This window comes from Ailuropoda melanoleuca, chromosome 10 (assembly GCF_002007445.2).
Source record: "Ailuropoda melanoleuca isolate Jingjing chromosome 10, ASM200744v2, whole genome shotgun sequence".
Classification (NCBI taxonomy): Eukaryota; Metazoa; Chordata; class Mammalia; order Carnivora; family Ursidae; genus Ailuropoda; species Ailuropoda melanoleuca.
Genome location: NC_048227.1, coordinates 13,460,331 through 13,476,592, shown reverse-complemented (window position 1 = coordinate 13,476,592; position 16,262 = coordinate 13,460,331). Strand labels below are relative to the sequence as shown.

The window sequence follows — 16,262 nt, the reverse complement described above, 5'->3', positions numbered from 1 at the left end:
TAGATTTCTGAATTGGGTGCGCCTCGCATATAGTAAAGGCTCAATACGTATCTGCTGTTACATCAATGAAGGATTCGATATTCTGCACTTTTCTGTCCAAGACAGCGGAAGGAAACTAAAGAAATTTCGTAACGACTCAATAGCAGACGTGCTATTTTATCATTCGTCTCCACATCAGAGCATTTAATTGAGGCTAGGGGGCCAGAGGCAGGGTGGAAAAATGCACATTAATGGCCTTTCTTTGGCTTCATTGCCTTTTTGCTTCCATTTACTTCATAATAGCACATGTCAGTCACCGTTGGGAGGGGGACAGGGGATCGAGGGGTACATATAGAAGTAATGATAGCAGCTTCTGGATTCAAAGTTATTATCAGTTTGATTCTCAGGACAAGTGAAAGCAAACTTGCTATCATCCTTTCTGAGCGAGGGCAAAAAGATACAGAAATAAATTCACAAACTACACTCAGTGGAGTAAGGACTGGAGACGGAGTTGGCCTCCAACAGGAGAAGCTGTGACTGGCCCCAAGTGGTTCTCAGAGTTGGTTACAGCACAAGAATGGTCCACCCGCCGCTGGCTCTGTCTACAAAACTATGTGCAGCCACCACGTACGCCACAGTTGGAAATTCAACATTAATAAAAGACACTCAAGGAACATTTCTCTCGTTTTTTCCTTTAAGTGAAACTTCTTAGGAACCTGGAGGTCCACTGAACTTCATGCACAGAAGTCAAACTCCAAAACACTGACTAGTGCATCCTACCGGGTCTATAAAGGACCTCCCGTGCAGGGAAGCTTTCCCAGACCTCAGACGCAGCCCGATCTCAAAAGGCTTTGAAGGGGCCACTGCTCCATCACACGCTGCTCGTACTGATATTGTCTGACAGTCAAACCAGCTATCCCGGCCTCTCCGCTGCTATGAGGATGTGAGACCCAAGTGGCTTAATGACAAGGAGCCTGGACGTGTTGTGGGAATATGAAGCCTGTTGCCCCTGACTTTCTGTGTGCCTGGTTGCAGAAGCTATTATTAAAGCCCTATGACTCTGACCTAAAATTCCAGGGAGAGGCTGCAAAGTGTCAATCGGAACTTCCCTGCTTTGGGAAAGTCTGGGGTGAACTCCTGCAGCCTTAGAAACCGGGCTGTGTCCATAAGGTGAGGAATGCCTGGGTGCACACCAAGTTAACAGCAAACGGTCATTTGGCGTGCTGGAGGGTGGGTGGTTCATTCCTTAGTGGAGAAGCACACCACAGGCTCTGCTATTCGTGCTTGTGATTAATTTCCCGGGCTCTCACGGAAATCTCTACTTGCTTTCTCCCCAGTCCAAGAGAAATGAAACAGTCACGTGTTCCTGTGTTTCCATAAAAGAGAGGAGGAAACGGAGAGGGGCTCGGTTCCAAATAGAGCCTCAAATGGAACAAATGTTGGCATCTGGGAAAGCCTGACTGGAGCAGATATGTCGTGGAGAATGGTTAAGTCTGGCAGGGCTAGCAGGGAGCTGGACGAATGGCAAAGGCTGGCTGGGCTTGTGGACGAGTTACGACCTGTATCTTAGGCATCGCATCCAGAAGATGCCCTAAAAAAAGACCAGGGAGCAATAATGCACCATGGACACGATGGGCCAGAGTTCCAAACTTCGCCAAAGAGAAAACAATGGGGCCGGGAATAAAGAGAGAAAGGGCATTTTCTACTCTGAACTCAATCCGAGTCTTCTGTAGCTACGTTTTGGGCTCTGAAGTGGAGTGGGGAACAGAAAAGGCAGGAAAGGGCAGGAGAAGGAAAACATACGCAAGGTTGGAAGATGGCACATTCTGGAATCATCTAGAAAAGGGGGATTAAAGCTACCAAAGTAATGGCTGGATACTACCCCCTCCCAACCCCTGCCGCAATCATACCTATCCAGCTCCAACTGATAGGGAATCTGAGGCCCTGCCAGATCAATTTGGCAGAATTAACAGTACCGCTGCTCCCCTATTTATGTCCAGCAATAAGTCAGGACCTGGGCATTTAACTCAGAGGCAAAGCATCTTCTATTTTTAAAACGCTTAAATTTAAAAGGGAACTTCTCTGCTGTTTGGCAGCCCAGCACAATGAGCCTCTTTGTAAGCGAGGAGGAAAGCCTTCCCCACATTATTCAGATTTACCTACTTGCTGCGATGAGCTGTCATAACACACGTTGGCTGATGGAGGTAGAGGTCTCCGCTTGTCGCCGCAGTGAACGGTCGCCTGCAAAGCCTTGCTCTAGCTCCAGGGCACTGCCTGGGAATTTTGCTTCCAAAAGCACGGCATCCAGCAGCAGTATCAGTGTGTCATGCAAAGAGAAAAACTGATCTACCCAGGCTGGTGCTGAAGGTCCAGAGGGGATGTCAAGAAATACCATTTATTTCACGCAAAAGCAGTGTGTTCACCAATGTGTAAGCACGCTTCTGTTTCATAATGAACAGCCTCCCTGAAGGGACTGACTGGAGGACCCTGGGCCTCTTTTTTTTCCAGGCAAATGCCCTTTTATTAAAATTGTCACTTCTTTTAGCGCCCAGAGTTCTGCTCTGTAGGCAGGCTACTCCAATGACCAGGTTCTCTGTCCTAATCATGCAGAGTTGGAGGAATGGACCAAATGTGAAGACAAGGGTTGCAGGGTTCCCATAGGGAGGAGCAAGGCTGGCCACCAGAGAATACAGAAGAACCCTAAGAACAACAGCGAGAACTAGCGTCTTTAAGTATTGGCACGTATTAGTCTTCATAACGACCTTGTAAAATAGACTATTGTTCGCACTCACAGATGAAGAATATGAGCTGCAGACAGGTAAAGTGGCCTGTCTGAGGTCCTATAGAATGGGTCTAGGCCACATATACCCCTTTGACAGAGAAGTAAATGGAGGCTCAAAGCCAGCGGTCAAATGTGGTCCCAAAACAGGTCATGGCAATGTTCTCTCTCTCCCATCATGCCACCAGCACACAGAGCCATTGAGAAATGCTTGCTCCCGGGGCGCCTGGGTGGCACAGCGGTTAGGCGTCTGCCTTCGGCTCAGGGCGTGATCCCGGCGTTATGGGATCGGGCCCCACATCAGGCTCCTCTGCTATGAGCCTGCTTCTTCCTCTCCCACTCCCCCTGCTTGTGTTCCCTCTCTCGCTGGCTGTCTCTATCTCTGTCGCATAAATAAATAAAATCTTTAAAAAAAAAAAAAAAGAAATGCTTGCTCCCAGCTTTTTTTTTTTTTTAAAAGATTTAATTCATTTGACAGAGAGAGAGTGCACAAGCAGGGGGAGCAACAGGGGGAGAGGGAGAAGCAGGCTTCCTGTTGAGCAGGGAGCCCAATGCGGGGCTCAATCCCCGGTCTATGGGATCATGACCTGAGCCGAAGGCAGATGCTTAACCGACTGAGCCACCCTGGCGCCCCCTCCCAGCTTGGAGCACCATGAAAAGGCAGCAGTCCATGGCGGATGGCTATACAGAGCAAACACATGCCATCCTGTGTTTCCATGCAGGCTGGACCTGCTGCTTTCCCAGGAAGTGACAAACTTGAGGATGCTGCTGTTTCAAGGTATTGATCAACTGTGATCTCTATGAGGTGTTCTTTCCAAGTGTCTGACCAACAGCAAATGCTTTAGAGAAGTGGATATGGCTTTCACTGGACACTCTTACAAAAAGGACAGAAATGCAAGAATGCATTCATTCCCTCTCCAGTGGTCATTCTCATCCACTGAGTTCTCATTTGGGGTCTCAAAGGTGTGCAAACATGGGAAAACTTGAAAAAGACCAAAACACGAGTAGAGTATCTTCTGCTTAGAACAGAGGTTTATACACAATAGGAATAAATGCTCACAAAGCAAAGAAGGGACAAACATTATACTGCAGAGCCGGCCCCTATCCTTGACCCTACTCATAACACTGCTTCCTCCAGAGGCAGATGAAACCCACAGTTGACCAGTATTGACCAAACCAACACCTTCTATCAACGGGACTCCTCCAGGATTGTCCCCTCAAGAAAGCAAGCAGAGTTTCATGGAGGGTTGTTATTTTTAACTGTAAATTGCCTCGTGTCTTGCTTCTGTAGTAAAGCTCTCTTTACTGAAACTGATTATCTACAACACCTCGTGCCCAAACTGCAGAGAGTTTACAATGAGTGCTTTTCTTTTCTTTTTTTTTTTTGTTTTTTTTTTTAAGATTTTATTTATTTATTTGACAGAGATAGAGACAGCCAGCGAGAGAGGGAACACAAGCAGGGGGAGTGGGAGAGGAAGAAGCAGGCTCATAGCGGAGGAGCCTGACGTGGGGCTCAATCCCGTAACGTCGGGATCATGCCCCGAGTCAAAGGCAGATGCTCAACCGCTGTGCCACCCAGGCGCCCCTACAATGAGTGCTTTTCATCTGAGGGACCAAAAGCTTTGTTATGGAACTTTTCTACTCCTGGAACATTACACCTTTACGTGCTGGATATGGTTTATGGCTAAGAAAACGAAAAGCTCATCGACATAGAGGGTGAGTGACCTGACTAATGACATAGACCCTATTGGTGCCAAAATCGACCAGATCATTCCTCTGCCACCGGACAACAGCAGGGCAGGAAAAGAAGGTGGAGCTTTTCCACTGTGATTTTTCTCTTCCTGAACTGGGACAGACTTCAGTTGGCCCCTGAGCTAGATTCCTTTCCGGACTCTCCTTTCCTAGACCCAAGGTCAAGTACTAGCCACTGTGGTCTTCAATCTGTCCTTCCCCATGTGTTGCAGTTGGCTAGCATCCGAGGCAGAGCCTAGGTTGGCCAACAAGACCAGGCTCTGACTCTGTGTGATGGTCAACTTCTTCCCAGGATGCTCCTTGTTTTCTGAATCCCTGCTTTCAACTCTACCATGACGGATTCTGCTGCTCTGGGATTTGACCCCAGTTTAATTAGCTGGCGTACTCTGTGTTGTCCAGTCATGTCCCTCAAAAGGGGGACCACACAAGACTAGGAGCGAAGAATTAATAACCAACTGTCTTCATCTTGTTGCAAGATTGGCCATCTGCTGATGGCCATCATCTCCAAAGATAGAATTCACATTCTACTCAATTCATCTATTTAAAGTGCACAATTCAACAGTGTTTGGTATGTTCACAGAGTTGTGCAATCATCACCAAAATCAATTTTAGAACATTTTTATCACTCCCCCAAAAAGCCTTGTACTCATCAGCAGTCCCTCCTCTCCCTGCCCTTTCCCCAGGCCAAGACGACTGCTCAGAATTCTACTTCTTGTATCTAATTAGTGTTTTATCCATCTTCACTCTCCCCATTGGACCCCTGGATCGAGTCTGGGCTCCTCTGTTTGGTTTTGAGAACCCTCCATAAAATGGACTTCCTGTTTTGATCTACTTGCTCTTGAATCTTTCCTCTCCTTTTTAATGCACATTCCCTACCTTCAGCCTCCTCACCACACCCAAAATCTCGTAACCTCTTGGTGTGGTAAATGGTTAAATTCAGTGGATTGCCCCAGCCCTGCACGTTCTAAAGAAAGAACTGGCTCTGGCCAGGGTCCAGGAAGATACCTGATAAGGACTTGAGGTATCCTGCCTGATAAGTGTGTCTTTGCATGTGTGAGGCCCTGGACTATGCTAGTGTAACCTGTGTGTGTGGGGAGCTGGACACTGCCTAGTCAAGGTTAGTCACCTGGCACTCCATGCCTACATGACTGACCCCCACCAAAAACCTTGGATGCCAAGGCTCAGGTGAGCTTCCCTGGTTGGCAATATTTTGTACCTGCTGTTCCATATCACCGCTGGGACATGAAGCATTGTCCATGCAACCCCATGGAGAAGACAACCGGAACCTCATGCCTGGTTTCTCCTAGACCCTGTCCTATGCATCTTTTTCCTTTACTGGTTTTCATCTGTACCCTTTCACTGTAACAAGTTGATAACTGGGAGGGTGACTGCTTTTCTGAGTTTATGAGTCCTTCTAGTGAATCATCACACCTGAGGGCAGTTTGGGGACCCCAAACACACTCATTTCCACTCCTAGCCCTCTAATTGTGCTGTCTCCCACATACTATGCCGGTCTGCAAGACCCAGAAAGTCACACCTTTTCCGGGAGAGACAGCACAATGGGGAAGACCGCAGACTCCGGGCAACGGGATCGGCATCCCAGCTTCATCTCCCACCAAGTGTGTGACCCTGAGTAAAGTGCTTGTCCCGCCTGTGAAATGGAGACCATAATAATACTCACCTCCAACGGCTAGCATCAGATGTAAATGGATTTGCATTGTGTAAAGCATAAGATTAATGCCTGGCACATAGAAAATTCCAACACTGGTTACGGTTTTTATGAGCTCTCCCATCCTCTCCAGTCACAAAGTTAACCTCCTTCCCATCAACCCACACTTACCTGTGCTTAAATGCAATTGTGCCCACTTGGGTCCTGGGTCTCCAACCAGCCCATGACCTCCTTCAGGAATATCATGTCATTTACCGACCCTGTCCCCTCAAACATTCCTACAAGGCTGAGTACACAACTGGTTCCTGAAATATATTTGCTGATGTCTAGGGAAGGTATCTCTATTTAAAAGTCTAGGAAAATGTGATTCCTCATGTAAGGATTTCCCCTGTGTAAGCCAGTCATATTCCTCTAGGGAGGGAAAAACAAAACAAAACAAAACAAACCACCCTTCTCCTTTATATACATTTGTGTACGGAATCTGAGATACCAGCAACCACACATGTGAGGACAGCCCTTTCAACTAGAAGACTCTAACAGCCTCTAATGGCTCCTATACCTTATAATTACTATCAAATTATATGTTGGATTTAGGATGGCTAATTATTAATCATCAGCCTGAATTAGTTATTAATGAGTAATGCCACTAATTACAGGGTCACCTAACACAGAGCAGGCAGGCACCCCCGGCACCTCACAGAGGATGCCTAATTCAACTGCAGACAGTCCCTGGAAGCAATGTGCTGGAAAATGTCCCATCTCTGGTGACACCAGAGACCCTTGCCTCCTGGTAAAACCTATGGGATTTTACAGCTGGAAAGAACTGGAAGGATCAGCACTTGCCACGCTGTGAGCTACGCATCTCTGAAGGCTGCTGAGCTAGGCTAGGTTTCCATGAATTCAACATGCTCCCAACACAGACTATATCCCCTCATGCTTATGTTTGCTACTGTTTTTCACATACATGGACACAACGTTAGAAATCATAAAATTTAAGTTTATATCCAAATACAACTGAATTCATAGCAGTGCTTTTGTCAGGGAATTCTCACGGAAGATTTGTTGAATGTATATTCCCAGATCCTCAAAACCGCCATCAATTACTTCTTTGTTCTTGGTCAGCTCATCCATTCTCATTCCTTCCAGAAATGATTCCAGACCTTTATCACTTTCCCATAGCCTCCCATGCAAGGCCTAAATCTCACTTTTAAGGATGATTTCTCCTCCTCTTTCCTGAGGAAAATGTAGGTCATAAAGCATGTGCTCTCTCTTCCTGCTTTTCTAGACCAAACTACTGTTTGTGTTCTTGACTGACCTCCTCCCTATGCTCCAGGGTTCTTCGTTTCCAACCAACCCTCCCTCCTTCCTATGTCTTCAGACCTTTCCTCTCCTTGCTCTGTGCCCTCAATTCTATGCACTGTGTTAAAACAGCACTTTTCATGTCCTCACCTGGGAAGAAGATGTTCAAGCAATTGATGCTATATTCAAGGAGATCGTGCAGAAGGTTCAATGTCGATAGCTAAGAACAGCTGATGAGGGAGCGGCGTTTAGGGGATGAATGTGTCAGAAGAGCTTCCCTGGGGCAAGGTGCTCCTTGGAGAGAATGGGGATCCAACCATCTGACCCAAGCCTGGTGGCCAGTGCTTCTGGCAGAAAAGAAACCACCTCACTGCTCTCCGACCCAGGTTTAGCAAAGGGAAAGTGGCCTGTGGAGTCACCTCTCCTCTCCCATGTGGGACAAAGGTATGTGAATCCTGGAAGCAGATATGGAACTCAGAACAAATGTTGGCCTATGACCACTTTCAAAGTGGTCATTATTAAAGTTCACTATAAAAAAGGAATGAAGTACTCACACATTACAACACGGATGAACCTTGCAAACTTTATGCTATGTCGAAGCTCAAAACCCCACAGAGTGTATGGTTCCACTTATATGAATTGTCCAGACCAGGAAGTCCATAGAGACACAAAGCAGACTGGTGGCTGTGAGGGGCTGGGGGGGGGCAGAGTGGGGAGGAGGGGATGACTGTCTACTGGGGAAGGAATTGGACAGTGAGTGTTGATGGGTGCACAATAGCGTGAATGTACTTAATGCCACTGAATTCTATATCATAAAATGGTTAAAATGGTAAAATTTATGTTATGTGTCTTTCACCACCTTAAATAAAATTATCAACAAAGCAAAACAGAAAAAAAGAGCTGTCCAAGATTGTAGCCTATATGATACGGAAACAATCTAAGTGTCCATCAGTGGGTGAACTAGACCAAGAAAATGTGATGTATCTATACAATGAATACTACCCAGCCTTAAGGAAGAAGGAAATCCTGCCATTTGCAACAACGTGAATGAACCTTGAAGGTCTAATACCGAGTGAAATAAGTCAGACAGAGAAACACAAATACGGAATGATTGCACCTACATATGGAATCTAACAAAGTCAAACTCATAGGGAAACAGAGATTAGCGTAGTGGTTGCCAGAGGCTGAGGGTGGGGGAAATGGAGAGGCGCTGGTCCAAGGGTATAAGGTACCAATTACAAGACAGGTAAGTTCTAGAGATCTAATGTATAGCATGACAACTACGGTTATTATTAATGTACCATATACTCGAAATTACCTGAGAGAATAGATCTTAAGGGTTCCCGACCAGTTTAAAGAAAGTAATTACGTAAAGTGATGGAAATGTTAAATGGCTTGATGGTGGTAACCATTCTGCCATGCGCACCTATACCAGAACATCACACTGTACACGCTAAATATACAGTTTTTATTTGTCAATCATATGTCAAAAAAGCTTGAAAAAAATAAATGTTTAAAACGCATATGTAAACAAATGAATGAATGACTTGGAAATAAAAGGCAGCTCTGGAGTAGGGGGACCCTAGCAGGAAGAGGGCGCGGGGCAGATGCAAAGGCAGAGGTGGAGGGAGCCTTGGGAGAGGCTCGAGGAAGGAGGGCTCCTGCCACCTGGATAAAGCAGGTTAGAGATTCAGATTCCCCAGGCCCTACACGGAGCAACTGGAAGAACCTTCCTTTGAGGAACAGATGAGTGAATGACAGAAAGAATAGGACTCCAGCCGCTCTCCCACTGAGACCCTTCTCTGAGAGGTAAGAGCTGGGGCAGGGCTCCTGAGTCTTTCAATGAAGAATCTCAGCAGTAGAGGGCAGTGACATACAATGGAGGCGACAGGGGGACCTCACATGGCTTAACTCAAGCTCCAGAAAGTAACTATGCTTCTCCTATGGCTCTGAGTGACTCTTTCCCCAAATCCCCCAGTTCTGCAGTAACGCCATATAGTGCCAGTGCCCACAGCTCCTGGTGTGAGAAGCAGGGACTACAGCTGTCCTGGGAATGACAGAGGTCTCTCTCATAGCTCTGAAGAAGAGGGATGTTTTGGCCAACATTTAGCAGTGAGGAGGAAGCCAGATGGAATGATCTGGATTTGTGTCTTCTTTTCAAAGTCTGTGTCCCTGCCCCCCCATCCCAGCACCATCACCTGGGGCTGGTAGCACCTGCCTCCTTGTTGGGGGGCGGGCACGTGTTCTTCAGTCCCCACACCCCACCCTTATACTTGGACTCCACTCTCTTTAATGGCACCTGCCCACTCTCCACTCCGGAAGCTCTGGTGGAGACAAAGAAAAGCAGAGAACAAACGGAAAACCATGGAAAATAAACTATTTACCAGGCAGGAGGAAAAAAAAAAAAATATATATATATATATATGAAGAAAAAGGGAAAGAAGTAAAACAGAAAGGATATACATTTTCCTTTTTTTTAAGGATATAAATGTTCTTAATACAAAATCTCCTATATTATGTTGTCTACTGGGAAGATTCAGTACCTACAGCCTCATCCAGTCAAATGCCATTTGGATTGTGAAAATGTTCTCCCCATCCCATCCCTCACCAAAATAAAATCATTACTATTAAAATATTAGGATCGCAGTGGGGAGTGGAAACTACCATGTCCTAACATTTAAGAAATCATAGTGTATCTGCATAATAACATCAGAAGGGCCATAAAAACTCCATCCTACAATTAAATAGTTCCATCCACTATTAACAAATTAAGCATTTCGTAAGTTATGATACATTAAAAAGAGATCATTGATACTTGATTCTGTTTTGTACATCAGAGATACACGTAATATTAATGACTCATGATCATGACTATTTTCTTGAGTCTTTTTAAAGTACGTATTAATCATCTGTTAATATTACCGTAACTCATAAAATACAAGCTAAATTTCCTCTTAGTGCCTTTCATACGTAGGAATAGCTATGTTTTCTGGGCATCTTACAGCATGGTACCGTACCCGCTGCTTTCCCTCCGTGGCTAACAGCACTGTTAGCCCATTCCCGTATCCATCACGGCTGGAGGTCAGCCTCCCCGTGGGTCAGGGATGAAGTACTCTGTGTGTTTAGTTCAGCAGTGTTAATTTCATTCATGCTATTGTGCAAACGATCTTCAGAACGCTTTTCATCTTACAAAACTGCACGTCTACACACATCAAGTAAGAACTCCCTATGCCTCTCTTCTCTCCAGCACCTGCCAACTACCATTCTTCTGTCTCCATAAATTTGGCCATTCTAGGTACCTCATATGAGTGGAATCATATAGTATTTGCCTTTGGTGACTGGTTTATTTCGCTTAGCATAAGGTCCCCAAGGTTGAGCCATGCTGTAGCGTATGTCGGAACTTCCTTCCTTTTTTAAAGCTGAATGATATTCCATTGTATTCATACCCCCCGTTTTATCCACCCATCCATCTGCTGGTGGACATTTGGGTTACCTCCACCTTTTGGCTATTGTGAATAATGCTGCTATGAACATGGGTGTGCAAATATCTCTTTTAGAGGCTGCTTTCAATGCTTTGGGGTATGTATCCAGAGGGGAAATTGCTAGATCACGTGGTAATTCTATTTTTTAAAAATTTTTTGAGGAACCATCATACCGTTTTCCATAACAGCTACATGATTTGACACTTCTACAAGCAATGCTTAAGGATTCCAGTTTCTCCACATCCTTGCCAACACTTGCTGCTTTCTGCTTTTTTGTTTGCTTGATAGTAGCCATCCTAATGGCTGTGAGGTGGTACCTTACCCATTAAATTTAAATATCCCAAGGGTTATGCTTTAACTTCCCAGATGAGTCTATGCAATTACTGGCAAGGAGCCAAGAGTGTGGCCCTGCAGCATTGCACAATGGCATCGAACATAGAGACTGGGATGGAAACTGAGTCACGAGACATCTCTGATGGAGGAAGTTACTGGCCCAAAACATCACCTTCCTCATTGCACAGATCTGCCCATGGGAAGCTCTACTCGAATGTGATTAGTTCCTCAGCTTTCAATTTGAGCAGAAAAATAAGGGAACATGAGGCATCTAAGTTATTTAAAATGTGATGACTAGAAACTTCAGAAAGTCCTCATCCTAGTCCACAATTCCTTCTTGCCACCCTCCTTCATATCAACAAACACCGCTCTAACGCCAGGCCAAGTAAGAAGGCCTCTGCCACTTCTTCTAACTGCAGACAGAACCCTGAAGACTTGAAGTCACTTTGGCCCTTCAGCAGAACTCACAGGATACTAAACGATAACTCAGGTATCATATTCGTTACAAATCAGAGCATCTGTAGTGGGCTGAACAAGGCCCACCTCCCCTCAAAACAACCCACGTTCTAATGTCTGGAACCTGTAAATGTTACCGGACATGGGAAAAAGGACTTTGCAGATGGGATTCATCACGGGCCAGAGGATTCGTTTAGATAATTCACATGGACCGTAAATGTCATCACAAGGGCGCATCACACGGGAGGCAAGAAAGTCAGAGGGAGAAGGAGGGCGTGTGATAAAGGATGAGGAGGAAGAGGGATGTGATGTAGCCACAAACCAAGGAGTGAGGACTTCTAGAAGCTGGAGAAGGCACGGAAATGGATTCTCCCCTACAGCCTCCAAGAGGACCCTTGCCACGGAGCACACCTCGAGTTTAGCTCTGTAAAGCTCATTTCAGACTAAGAGAATACATCCACGTTGCTTCCAGCCACCACACTGGTTGTAATCTGTTACAGCAGCCATAGGAATAGGACATCAAAATCAACCCCCATTACTCAACATCCCTTCTATGAGCTTCGCAGCTGGTGCATTCTGGGGTACTGATCCCTTCATTTCTGGGGGTAGCAGGGTGGGACGTGGGCGAGGGTCACACAAATATTGTTCTTTTCTCCGTGTTCCCACATCATGAAAAGATTGATGGAAGGTTGCAGGTATGAAAGAGACACGGGAATTAACACCTCTCAAGGGTCACAGGTCAAGCTCCTGCACACAGCCCATCAGACAGGAGGATGAATAAAAGGAGGTGGACGTTCCTATCATTGCGATCTTTCAGTAATACCGTTTGAAAGGCTGCACTTGAAAACTTTAGCAAAAGAAGCAAAATGTGGTGTCTTTCCTCAGCGAGAAAGCTCTGAGGGTTAAGACACCGAGAAGTCTCAAAATAACTTCTGTGCACTGCTGGTCTGCCCCAGGCAGCCTCTCATACACTCCCTCCCTCCGGGTTCCTGTATCCCTGGGATCTGGGGATGCGATGCCTCCAGAGCCTGCCTGACACTGACCTGATGGGGAGAGAAGGGTCTCCGGCGTCCCACCAGTCTTTTGGGGGGCTGATGTACATGCACCACAACTCCCAGCTGTAGCCGTGGGCCGAGTTCTCGTACCGCTGCACCTCAAAGGTGTCCTGCTTGATGTTGTCGATGGATGGAAGGATCACTCGCTTCCGGTTCTCCTGGATTCGGGACAGAACCGGCTCCGCCCTGAAACACAGGGAAGGAGAAGTAAAATCTCTCTCCTGCGGCAGGTCCACCCCTCCACTGGTACAGACCACCACACCACAGGGAATGAACAGAAGCGACCTAGCTATAGAGGGGGGGCCTGGGTGGGCTGGGGCTCAGGTGGAAACTGAGGCACCTGGTAGACCGTGCCACTATGAGCATGCTCTGTAAGGTGGTACTCCTGGCCCCCAGGGGATCATAGGGTGCTGTTGCCTGGGCCCAAGAGGCCCAGAGCAAGAATTCAGAACGCGGGCCCTCTCCCCCAGACATCCCCAGGCCTCTCTTTTGTGCTGACAGCCTAAGCCAAGGCAAGGCTGGCTGACTCCACGTGGTTCGTGGTTCGGGCTTTGCACTGCGCTCAGGCTTCCCAGTGTTTTCCATATTCTCCGGGCACTGGTTGATGCCTCTTGTCTCTTCAGCAGGAGCTGAATTTTCTCTCCCCAAATGGGTCACTTCTGCCCTTTGATGGCCTGGTTTTAATAAGCATTTCGCTAGCTTCTTGGTGTGTGTGACTGTTTCAGTTGTTTTAATTGATTATTCAATTGATTTCTTAAAAGGGATCTAATTGAATTGGTTAGCAATGGCAGGAGAGAACTAATTAAATGCAAAGGCAGGCGAAATCCTGCCTCCCAGCTAGCCTACCCCCTCAGGGCTGCAGCAGGAAACAGGCAGGGACCTGGCTCGGGGTTCAAGGTGCAGCCCTGTCGGCTTAGAAGAAAGCAGATGGTCAGACCCTCCCCACCAGTGTGTGTCTCCAAGGCAGACGTAGGAAAGGATTGTCTCCCAGATTCGGGAAGGAAAGATGGCTCTCATAAGCCAGGGCATTAATCTCCCTGCTTAGAACAGAGCTCAGGCTTTGGAAAAGAGTCAAGTGAAAATCCCATTCCTCTGCATTATTTGGAAGAATAATGAGAACGCTCGGCCTGCCTCCCATCTCTTTTCATTTCCAGCTATTGAATTACCTGTTGGCTCATCTCATCTTTCTATTTAAAACGAGCAATAAAATATACCCTGGGCCATTTACTGCCTCCAATGCTTTTGCACACATCATATAGGCTGAAGCCAAGTGGGACTGACTCTCCACAGCTTCCGGATACTCTTTGGAGCTTCACCCCTGCAAGCACCTGCTCATGCTGTCCTCCTCCGGGAATGCCCTTGGCACTGGCAAGAAGTCTAGCTACCTATGGAGTCTTACCAGATCAAGTGCCACCTCTCCCAAGAAGCCATCCTTGATTTCTCCTGGTAGGAAGGCTCTCTCCTTCCTCTTGGACCATCTTCCCCACCTCATCAAGTCGCTCTGACTACACCTTGTCTTTGCTAATCTTGGAACACAGTACTTTTCCTCATGAGCTAACGGTAGCTGATATTTACTATGTGCCAGGCACCATTGGACACATTCCACATGGGCCAGGCAGGCTCACGTGTCTCACAACGGTCCCAGGAGTCAGACAATATGATCAGCATTTGACAAATGAGGTTAAGTGGCTTGCCCCCGGGGCCACACAGCCAGCCGGTGGCAGAGCCGGGTTTCTAACCTGGATGGTCGGGCTTCACGCCCTACCCATAAGCTCCACTGCGTCCTTGACCGGGGCAGCGGCCCCCCTACCCTCCCCATCCCCGGCTGGTCTGGCGCCCCGCTGTATAGACACATTCAGTTAACCCCTCACTGTGGTGAACTTCTAAGCACAGGGGCCGAGACCTTCGCTCCACTAACGCTTCTGAAGCTGTGGAGTGTGATCTCCCAGTCTGCAAGGGAAGGTACACCCGTCCCCAGTTATTTGCACCCCTCCCTGGAGCCAACCCAACCTTTTACCAAGCTGCCCGCTGCGCTTCCGGCTTGGCGGCGCACTCCCTCCTTCAACCCCAGTTATCATGTGACCTGCTCTGGCCAATGGGGTGTGAACAAAAGAGATGACGTCACATCTGAGCAGAAACTTACAGAGCCGTTCCCGAGCCACAGAAATGGGACGTCCCCGACAGACTCCTGCTTCCTGTCGCTTCGGACTGCAGTCACAGGACGTGTGTCTCTCATTTCAATACTGAGTTGTATTTGATATTTTTTAATTATCTGCGTGTTGCCCTTTGTGCAGCTTCAAGCCAGAAGCGCATCTTCAGTGAAAGATAGCAAACTAATAGGTTCATTCAGGGAAGCAGCCTCCGATTCTCTGCGACTCCTGAACGTCTCCGTGTGACCTGTTACCCCGGCCCCACCCCAGTCAACCCTGGATGGAGCTGCCACCACCATGCTCAGGAGCGGCGCGCCGCCGGGCTCGGTCACTCGCACTCTTCACTGGCACTAAATGCTCTTGCTGAGAAATGCCCACCACCTAATCGTGTTTTTAGATAATAATACAATTCTCTTATGTTCCCCAGACCATAACCCATGAGGAAAATTGCTGGATTTGAAAATCAGGGAGAACTGTAGCCTATCTGGGGTGGCAATATAGCTACATCAAATAAATAAATACAAACAGCCTCACTTTAGCAATCACCAGATTGTTAATCTACAGACTATAGTTTTTAAAATTTGGGTTTTCTTGAGGTAGTTGTTTTAATACTGTTTATTTGCCCCGTAACAAATGTAGACCTACATAGTCCAACCAACCCACTGAGCAATTCCCACTTCACACCTCACAGTTAACAGCTTAAGGCATTTTACTACAAGTTTCCACAAGTCCTGAATCAAATCTCTAATCTTTTCACAATAAAGTAGATTGGCATATAAAATAAAATACATGGTCTACACAGTCTCTTAGAACCAGATTTCCATTTTATGTACATGAGATGACAGTGTAAAGACTGTCAAATATCAATGTTCCCTTCCAAGAAGGGGGAACAAATGCCACTTTTTTAAACAAAAAGGACATAGCCTCGGAAGGGCTTTCCCTAAGTGACTATGTGTGTAAACTGTACAAAATTAAGCCGTTTTAAAGTTACAGATTATAAGCAACTGAACTCAAATGTCCTGTTTTCTCTGTACTATGTTTCAGCTAATATTGCAAAACTAACGCCAGTTTTAAGAGTTGCTATAACCAATTCCGTTGACTTTCGCAAGTTACCTTAAGTTGCACAAAAACCTCCTTGGGGTCTCAGACAGCAAAGGATGTTTGGAGCAGAGCTACAGAGAACCAGCAGCAGACCTGCCCCACAGACAAGATGAAAATCTCTGTTGTTGTAAATCACCGAGGCTGGAGATTATGACTGCAGTATAGCCCGGTGAAAGCTGAGACAAAGTGTCCACCTTGTAAGGAGGA

At 46.7% G+C, this 16,262-nt stretch overlaps 1 protein-coding gene across 3 annotated transcripts in view; it reads right to left on the bottom strand.

The window, feature by feature from the left end:
• The window catches only part of GALNT17 (polypeptide N-acetylgalactosaminyltransferase 17), a 456,620-nt gene that overhangs the window by 217,273 nt on the left and 223,085 nt on the right, over positions 1 to 16,262 (bottom strand). For all 3 annotated transcript variants that reach the window (XM_034670023.1, XM_034670022.1, XM_034670024.1), the window contains one exon: positions 12,793 to 12,990. In XM_034670023.1, the coding sequence (XP_034525914.1) occupies positions 12,793 to 12,990 (198 nt within the window). The remainder of the gene's footprint in view (positions 1 to 12,792; positions 12,991 to 16,262) is intronic.